This window comes from Laccaria bicolor, genomic scaffold (genome assembly GCF_000143565.1).
Source record: "Laccaria bicolor S238N-H82 LACBIscaffold_8 genomic scaffold, whole genome shotgun sequence".
NCBI classification, from domain to species: domain Eukaryota; kingdom Fungi; phylum Basidiomycota; class Agaricomycetes; order Agaricales; family Hydnangiaceae; genus Laccaria; species Laccaria bicolor.
Genome location: NW_001889879.1, coordinates 597,456 through 607,062, shown reverse-complemented (window position 1 = coordinate 607,062; position 9,607 = coordinate 597,456). Strand labels below are relative to the sequence as shown.

At 49.1% G+C, this 9,607-nt stretch overlaps 2 protein-coding genes across 2 annotated transcripts; both read right to left on the bottom strand.

The window, feature by feature from the left end:
- Positions 1–3,022: 3,022 nt before the first annotated feature.
- LACBIDRAFT_325651 (uncharacterized protein) lies at positions 3,023–3,881 on the bottom strand (the record flags this gene model as incomplete). Its single annotated transcript, XM_001879172.1, has 3 exons — positions 3,023–3,540; positions 3,602–3,665; positions 3,747–3,881. 3 exons carry the CDS (start codon positions 3,879–3,881, stop codon positions 3,023–3,025), a joined length of 717 nt encoding a protein of 238 aa, XP_001879207.1.
- Positions 3,882–7,342: 3,461 nt separating this feature from the next.
- Positions 7,343–9,361, bottom strand: LACBIDRAFT_325649 (uncharacterized protein; the record flags this gene model as incomplete). Its single annotated transcript, XM_001879171.1, has 4 exons — positions 7,343–7,420; positions 7,642–7,694; positions 7,889–8,113; positions 8,188–9,361. 4 exons carry the CDS (start codon positions 9,359–9,361, stop codon positions 7,343–7,345), a joined length of 1,530 nt encoding a protein of 509 aa, XP_001879206.1.
- Positions 9,362–9,607: the final 246 nt, after the last annotated feature.

Below are 9,607 nucleotides of genomic sequence, written 5' to 3'. Positions count from 1 at the left end.
TGATAAAAAGAAAGATCAGAGACAATATAATAACATCGAGTCACGAGTGTCAGACTTACGGCTGATGGTTAGCCTAAAACAGGGTGAATAAGGAGGGTGCTAAGACTGGCACTGTCCATGTAAGAGAGTAGAGTATCGTTCACCTCAGTTATCAGCCAACAAAAGATGAACAAAATGAAACCACATACTGCACGTCTTGCGTACGGCTCTACTTTTCATCCCTCCTGCCGTTGGGCCTAATCATGCTTCACGCGCGAAGTCGGTATGCAGAGCCTTGTAACGGCTGATAAACTTGTTCGAGAAGCTAAGTCCAGCTTCGTCCCGAACGCGAGGGAGCCAGGAATTGTTGTAGTTGAGCGTCCTCGCCATCACGAATGGTGTCGGGTGACTCGGGCAATCGCTCAACATCGGTAAGTTTTCACGAAGAGCTTCTGGGACACCTTTGTTGGTGCATTGAGCTAGAACGCAGCTGACAAGTGTTTAGCGGAGGTATGTGACATGATGTGAACCTTCTCACTGTCGGGGTGACAGAACGGGCAGTGAGAGATCAGAGAGAAGGAGGTCTTGGTAGATCAAAAAGCTCATTTCAACGAAGATACGAGATAGGCGCTTTGGAGCGCGATAATTGACATTGCGAAATATTTGATGGACAATATCAATATTATATAATAGAATAGTAAATTTATTTCGGCATAATGATCGGCAAGTGTACAAACATCGGTCTTAGCCGTGATATTGAAGCTGGCTGGTCCCTGTTGCCATACATTCAGGTGAACAGATCCGAACATTCATAAAATCGTTAGCGTTGATGCGTAGGCACAAAGGTGTGTTACCATGGAAATAAAGCCAAGATAAATCGAAGACTGGCGCCGTGGTGAACGGAGACAAGTCGAGGGTCAGGAAATCGCCAAAATTTCGCCGTCTTGTAAGGAGAACTGCAAACTCTATCCTTCAAGAACAGTGCCCACTGACTCCAGTGTTTGTGGGTTCTCGACGTCTTGGTGCAGGGTTTGAAGTCCAAATCTACCGAAGATAGAGACCATGAGCTACAAAGACGCGCATTGCTCCGCAAGCTATCCAGATAGGAGCCTTCAAACTACAAAGAGAGGCATACACCTTCCTAAATCTACGTGCACATGACGGGCCGTAATGATTGCATCTGTGGAGGTCATCAGAAGCACATCGCAAGGATGTCAAGAGACGATGGTTAACATTGGGTTCCTCTCGGTTCACTGTCGTTTCATGGAGGGCGAAAGGCGCGGTTACGGTCGTGATAAGATTAGGCCGGAAGCAATCCTTGTATGCACCTTTCGGTACTTTGGTTGTATGAAAAACTTTTAAAAAAATATGCGCGTGCGTTAGAACAACGGCGCAGTAAGCTCCAAAGAAGCGTACAGAGTTTGTCAAAGTCATTCCATTTGACATGCACATGTTCGTCCCAAGAAATCGGACATCGCCAGCTATAGAAATATGCAAGATTTTAAGAATGGCTTTTTGAATTGCAAGCTCATTGAACAGGAGCAAGTCGGTGACCAGGTCGTTGAGAGAGGAAAAATGGTCAAGCCATAGATAGTTGAAAACATAGGAAGCCAGCTTCTTCACCATATAAGCCAATCCGGTGTCGGATCGCATCGATCAAGCCTAAGACCGGGTGGAAAGCAAATTGTCTGCGATGCAATCCAACGTAGAGGCATTTCCAAGGAACAAATCCTCAACCGTGGCGCTAGCGTGAAAGAGATCGAGCATTAGTCTTGTGACCACAAATCCATCCTCATCGGTTTGCCACCAGTGTGACCCAGTTTCGTCCGAGGGCTTCCGTTCTGCTTAGCGTGATCAAGTCCAAGCATTCCAGAATGTTCCGTATTCCGAGAGTCCGAACTGCCGCCGATCCGCCAGTCCGCCTGTCCAGAGTTCGCACGACACCTACCTCTGCCAAACGCGGTCACGGCCCTCTTCAACACCTGCCCGCTCGACGCTGTTGAGCAACTGTATCAACCACAGACGGTTACGACGTTTAGTTCAGGTGTCGGCTCAGTCATTGCTTACGATGGCGCTGACGTCTCTTCGCCTATTTTGGCCAGCCTATCGCAACTTCGGTGCTAAGTACGATGCCCACTGTAGCACAGGAAGGCCATAGGTGAATGTCCTGTTGACATATAACAGGTGCTGATGTGTCCCTCAGCGTCCAAGGAGTCCAAGTGGGTAATACAGCCCAAGCCTAAAGCTCCCACCACATTGAGGCTGGATGTGGCCTCCCCTCACGGCTCCTCCCATTGACAAACGGCCTCCTCCCATCGATAAATGGCCCCCCTCTCCCTCCCTCCCTCGACAAGTGGTGAACGGCCTCCTCCCTCGAAGAATGCCCCCCTCCCCCTCCTTCGACAAATGGCGGATGGCCTCCCTTGACGAACGGCACCCTCGATAAAAGGCGAACGAGGAGGTGAGGAGCGAAGCTCCGAGCTGACGAGCAAGGCGTTCTAGAGACTTTGGACGATTATGGCCGCGACGTAGACCAACGTTTCGTCTGTTAAAGAGACTCATCAGGCGGCGGGGTGGTCTTTTACCACCAAGAAGAACATTACGTAACTATCCCAGAATCACGGGATCACGTGTGTGCGCCCTCAGAGTTGCGGAATCCGCGATGGAACTCGACGCGTTTAGTTCACTCTCGAGGCCCTTTTGATTTCTAACCCCTCAATGGTAGAGTACTAGATTGTCTACCATTGCTTGTAGGTTGTTAGAGTGATAGGAAACTGAAATTTATCTTCATTCAATTTATTCTTTGGGTGACTCTGCTGCAGGCAGCTGAAAGGTGATTTAAAAATCACGTATCACCGGTATCAAATGCATAGAATGAAGTGGAATAAAATTTCCGTCTCTCAAAAGGGAATGACTGATGGTGAAACCAGATTTTTATTATCAAAAATCGAATTTTTTACATCTACTCGAGGGAGCAGCTGCATACGGTGGTCCCGCAGGGACCGCCGGCAGCTGGTTCGAGAGTAGGTGTAAAAAAACGGGTTCAAACGGTCATTGCTTGTTCAGCTTGGTAAGCCTCGATCGTCTCACAGTTGATTTTATTCAATCGGTCATTCAAAGCCTCTGGTTTTTTAAAGGATGCAAGGAAGCAGTCATCGGGTTTTCCAAGCCCAGTTTCCTCCCAAGCATCACACAGAGTTTTCCATATGGGACCGAATTCTACAGAGTCCCACAGTGGATTGTGAATGAGTTTCAGGACATATAGCCGGCCCTTGTTCTCCCATTCAGGTATGGGAGTACGAGGGGTGAGTGCTTTTGGGCGCTCGTCGGCATATGACACACCTGAAAAGACTGACCGAAGCCATCTCCCTGGGTATCCTTGAGCTCGTAAACGAGATGAGAACATCTTGACTATCTTTTTGAAGTCCTCTTCTTGAGAAGATAGTCTGACATAGCGAATGAGTTCGCCTTTCACCCAAGACCTTTTGGATGCGTCAGAGTGGCAAGATTTCCAGGGAATATAAAGATAGGCATTCAGGGCCTTCTGGAAGACGCGCGTTACTATAGCAGGTTTGGTAGACTGGTATAGTACTCCAGGAGCAACCTCCAGGGAGACACTGACATCCAGAAACGGCAGTTTGTACCGTGATTGGGTCCATTCCATCTTCATATTGGGGTGTAGTTCCCTGCTGTAGTGTCCAAGCGACTCAACAACAAGGAAGAACCCGACGACGAGTCGGACAAGAAGAAAAAGAAGAAGAACAAACCGAATCCGACCCCGTCGTCATCCAAACCCTCGAACGCTTCGCCGTCGTCTTCGAAAGCCCCGGCGTCGAAGAAAAAGGACAAGGAGCCGCAAGGGAGAGGAAACAGAAAAGGAAAAGGAAAAGAAAAGGAGGCATCCACAGGAGAGCAGGGAGGGAAGCCGAAATCGAAGAAGTCGAAACCCTCGGAGTCAAACGACACCGACTAGACGCTTCGCACACACCTCCCCCAATTCCCCACCTCATCACTACATGGACACCCCTGCCCGGGATCAAATTTCATCGCCTAAAGCCTGAGACCTACCCCCCCATATTCTTTTCTGCACCTTTAACTCTACAAAGCCGATTCGTTACTGCACGCATCTCCCCGTTATTCTATGATACGTGAATCACAAACCATACATTCCATAACATGACCAGTGTGAAATTGAGCTATGAACAAGTCAAAATGCTGGCGCTGAACTCCAAATTTGTACCGAGGCCCCAAATTACCTCAGTCAAATCAGTTAGCTTTGCATTTGACGACTTTGAGCAACGGTTAAGACTTTCGGAAAAGGCCTGCAAATTGCGAAACCTAGCCATTATACAAGGACTTAACCCTGACCTTGACAAGGGACAACCACGCTATGTAGCAAAGTTCCACATCCCGAATCCTGAGGCAGAAGCACCGAAAATGCTCCTCCACGTCGAACTTGCTCTCCAACGGGCCCGTGAACTGCTTGAAGTACAAGTGCTTGACCGCCAAACACTTCACGTTCGCCCAAATATCAGCCAAAAAGAACTCGATAAGCTCTTAAAAATTCTCAAAGAGGAAAGGGTCATTGCCCTTCCATCCGACAAGAATCTTGGGCTCTGCCTTGTTACTGCTGACTGGTATCAAGAGAATGGTCTCAAACTCCTTCTCAACCCCTCATATATTGAGGAAGAACCGGACCATGAGTTGCTGTCCACGTCTCTTGAGACAATTGTTAAGAAGGCATCCAACCTCCTTACCCGACAACAACTCACATGGCTGCTTGATCCTATCATGAACCATGTCACAAAGGTCCCAGTTCTAAAAGTGATACCAAAGATCCACAAATTCCCATTAATTACTGCACGACCAATTGTCCCAACTTTTGGCACATTGTTGGCAAATGCGTCTGCTTGGGTGGATTTTCGCTTAAAGCCCCTCCTACCCCAGTTTCCTTGGATCCTCCCAGATTCAAAGACATTCTGCCGTCAAATCCTTGATGTCAAAATGCCCACTGGAAAAGAAGTCTGGCTTGTATCTGGTGATGTTGTCGCAATGTACCCCAATATACCAATTGAGGATGGCATTTGCAAGATCGCATCAATACTAGGGGTCTCTCCAATGTTCTTCATGACACTGGAAGAGGCTGTTGAACTTGAGATTAAATCCCTCGATGAGCTTACAATTCTCCTAATGAGAATGGTTCTGCAGTTCAACTACGTAGCCTTTTCGGGCAAAACCTTCCGCCAGGTAATTGGTACTGCGATGGGCACTTCACTTGCACCTGACTATGCGAACCTCTTCCTAGCCGGGTATGAAGGTCCAGCGCTAAAAGAATTTCGCCATATACTACTCTATTATGGTCGCTTCATTGATGACACCTTTGCCATCATTGAAGGAAACCTGGAGGACGTGCAAAAATTCCAAAAGCGTTTCGGGGAACTACACCCCAATATGAAGATGGAATGGACCCAATCACGGTACAAACTGCCGTTTCTGGATGTCAGTGTCTCCCTGGAGGTTGCTCCTGGAGTACTATACCAGTCTACCAAACCTGCTATAGTAACGCGCGTCTTCCAGAAGGCCCTGAATGCCTATCTTTATATTCCCTGGAAATCTTGCCACTCTGACGCATCCAAAAGGTCTTGGGTGAAAGGCGAACTCATTCGCTATGTCAGACTATCTTCTCAAGAAGAGGACTTCAAAAAGATAGTCAAGATGTTCTCATCTCGTTTACGAGCTCAAGGATACCCAGGGAGATGGCTTCGGTCAGTCTTTTCAGGTGTGTCATATGCCGACGAGCGCCCAAAAGCACTCACCCCTCGTACTCCCATACCTGAATGGGAGAACAAGGGCCGGCTATATGTCCTGAAACTCATTCACAATCCACTGTGGGACTCTGTAGAATTCGGTCCCATATGGAAAACTCTGTGTGATGCTTGGGAGGAAACTGGGCTTGGAAAACCCGATGACTGCTTCCTTGCATCCTTTAAAAAACCAGAGGCTTTGAATGACCGATTGAATAAAATCAACTGTGAGACGATCGAGGCTTACCAAGCTGAACAAGCAATGACCGTTTGAACCCGTTTTTTTACACCTACTCTCGAACCAGCTGCCGGCGGTCCCTGCGGGACCACCGTATGCAGCTGCTCCCTCGAGTAGATGTAAAAAATTCGATTTTTGATAATAAAAATCTGGTTTCACCATCAGTCATTCCCTTTTGAGAGACGGAAATTTTATTCCACTTCATTCTATGCATTTGATACCGGTGATACGTGATTTTTAAATCACCTTTCAGCTGCCTGCAGCAGAGTCACCCAAAGAATAAATTGAATGAAGATAAATTTCAGTTTCCTATCACTCTAACAACCTACAAGCAATGGTAGACAATCTAGTACTCTACCATTGAGGGGTTAGAAATCAAAAGGGCCTCGAGAGTGAACTAAACGCGTCGAGTTCCATCGCGGATTCCGCAACTCTGAGGGCGCACACACGTGATCCCGTGATTCTGGGATAGTTACGTAATGTTCTTCTTGGTGGTAAAAGACCACCCCGCCGCCTGATGAGTCTCTTTAACAGACGAAACGTTGGTCTACGTCGCGGCCATAATCGTCCAAAGTCTCTAGAACGCCTTGCTCGTCAGCTCGGAGCTTCGCTCCTCACCTCCGCAATCGTATGTGTTAGGAAAGGTCCCAGTCCATGGTGAAGCCAAGTAGAGAAGCATGGTCAGGTCCGACTCCAAACGATCGAATGCAAGCGATGATCGATAGCCCGGTAGTGTGATCAATTCCAACTTCCAAGTAACGCCTCCATTCCTAAGTGGTAAGAGCTGACCACAATGGCACAATCCATTCCACAGGGATCGGCGATGAATGGAGTTAAGCACCTAAAAGTCGATTTTGAAATTCGTTCCCTCGCTCATGAGTTGAAATAACTGGGCCTGGCCATGGTCTTGTCGCCAAGTAGTGCAAGTAGCACCGAGTGCTATTGTCAGGGACCAGCAGGAACCGAATCATTGTCAGCAAGCAAAGTGACCTTGAGGTGACCGCTGCCGCTGGTAAGCGTCAGCCTCTCGTTGAAATAACTGATCTGGTCTTGTCGCTGGATCCAAGCAAAGAGGAAAGGCGGACTCCGCGACAGGTTGAATTTGAGTATGAGTATGAGTAGCCAGGACTTTCGGAGGACAATCATGATCTCCCGAATTTTTCGTGGTTTTGACGCTCGAGATTTAACAAAACCAACACCCACATGTTTTTCTCCTCAGTTTACCATACCCCCCGGGAGGAAGTATGGTAGGGAGTTCACCTCGTTTGATTGTCTCGTGAAAGGGGGTAGTAAGAGAAGCTTTGTTTATTTCGACGCGTCTTTACCAAACAAAGCCCCTATCTATAATCTTACACTCGGACTCGCCACATCGAGGCTCGGCAGAGAAACTTGAGTAGGGCTGATGAGCCCAACGTGCAGCTGACTATCTCAGGCTAGGCTGAGATACGACGTTTAGCGCGTTTTCCGCGGTCCCTATTCATCCGCCGCGAAGTACGTTCATCATTCAAGAATCTCACAACTCTCCTCTATTGATTATTCCCCAAACCAACTTCCTACACCTACGTTCAATCGCAATAGACATATATATGTAAGAATAGGTATACAACATTAATAACCTACAAACCCCTCGGAAATATCAATTGCAACTGGCAAAATGTTCGGCGTTGGCTGTACTAGTAAAAAGAAAGGCGTATAAACATTATATAGTAGTAATAGTAGTATGTGCGTGCGGGGCCGTTAGTACTGGATGGATGGAATCGTGCAGCCACGAACGCTCAATTTCAGCGAGCGAGCAAACGTGGTGCAGGTTTTTCGAAGCTTCAAAGCAAGTCGTGAGGCGTTCGTTATTGGTCGGGGCGCTACGAACTCCCATCCTCCTCCCCACTCCCCCTCTTCTCCTCTTCCTCCTCCTCCTCCTCAACCTCCTCATCACCCAACCTCCCCTCCCCACCCTTCCACTCCCTCTCCCACGCAGGATCAGGCGATAAAGGCACAAGCGCCGGATGTCCCGGTGGAAGTGACGCCCTCGCACGATGCAGCCTTCCCAAAAGCGCAGACCGCTCCGCGAGTAAATCCTGCATGTAATCAATCGCTACAAAAATACAAGATATCAGTAAGATTAGGATCAAAGAAGCAAAAGGCCAAACGAAATGAAATGAAACCCACTCTTCGACAAAACGACATTCTCACTCCTCGGCCCAGCCCGTCCATCAATCTTATCCTTCTCCCCCTTCTCCTCCCCTTCCCCACCTCCCTTCCCTTTCTTCCCTTTCTTCCCCTTAGAAGCAGCACCCTTCCCCTTCCCATTACCCTCTCCATTCCCACCCCCACCCCCTCCTCTCGCCTCCGCGTCCGCCTCTTCTTCCTCCCTTATAGCCTCGCGTAAAGCAGGCACAGTCTCACAAAGCGCCTCGTACCCACGGCGGATATTCGCGCGGCGCTTTTGTTCAGATTGGATGTGGTTGGCTTTTTTCTGGGATGGCGAGAGGAGGGTTTGTTTGGGTAGGCCGTTGTTGTGACCGTTGTGGGGGTTACGCACGTAGGGAGGTGAGGTTCTGGGTCGTTTGGGGTTCGTGGTTGTTGTTGATGATGTGGATGCTGCTGCGCTGCTTGTGCTTCCTCTGGAAGAGAGTGAGTGTTGTATGGGTGTGCGTTTGGATAGTGTGGATGTGGATGGCGCGGACATGGGTTGGCCGGGGAGATGGTGGTGGTTGGAAGGTGGGTATGCAAACATGTTGTGTGGGGAGATTGGAGTGCCTCCGGAAGAGGAAGAGGATGCGGTGGGGGTTAGTAGGTGGGATGGGAGGGTGGGGATGGTGAGTTGGTGAGGGATGGAGATGTGTTGCGGGTGGTGGTGGCTGTGTGGGTCTTGCTGCTGGTGCTGGGTGTTGGGCCATAGCTGAGATGATGGTTGTTGACGCAGCTGCTGGTTCTTTGTGTGCAGAAATGGGAAGGAGTCGCGCGAAGAGGACGAGTAAGAAGCTCTGTGAGGCTGTTGCAGCTGATGCTGGTGTAGCTGCTGTTGGTGGTGATGTTGGTACTGCCCATTGGAGTCGTACGCCTGATGCTGCTGGTTGTAATCGTGTTGAGAATGCGACATGTTCCACCGATCCGAGTCTAGCGACATCAGATCCTTTGTGGCTTTCGCCAAAGCTTCGCTTCCTTGAGCCTGGGGTACATTGTCCACCAAAATGTCATCGTCGCGGTATTGGTGATGAAGCGCATAGACGCCTCCGCCGCCCCATTCTGGCGGTGATGTTGATGCTTGGTCGTTGTAGTCAATCGAGGAGAGGAAAGACTGGAAAGCGTGTGATTCCGACGGGGAGAGAAGAGACTCCATTCTGAGATGGTGGTTGAGGAAGAAGCCCTGTGATTGCCAGCGATGCAGCGATGGCCAGCTTGTGGATTTCGGTCGTTCTAATATCGAGCGTAGATAGATATAATCTAAGCAACTTGCAACCGCCCATGTGATTATCCTCCGACGTGATGGCGGTGCTACCTTCCCTAATTAGGACACCCGCGCCCTTCCGTCCACATGCGCGTGTATCCTTCACAACACCCCATCGTCGCTGGTGGCGTCCAGATA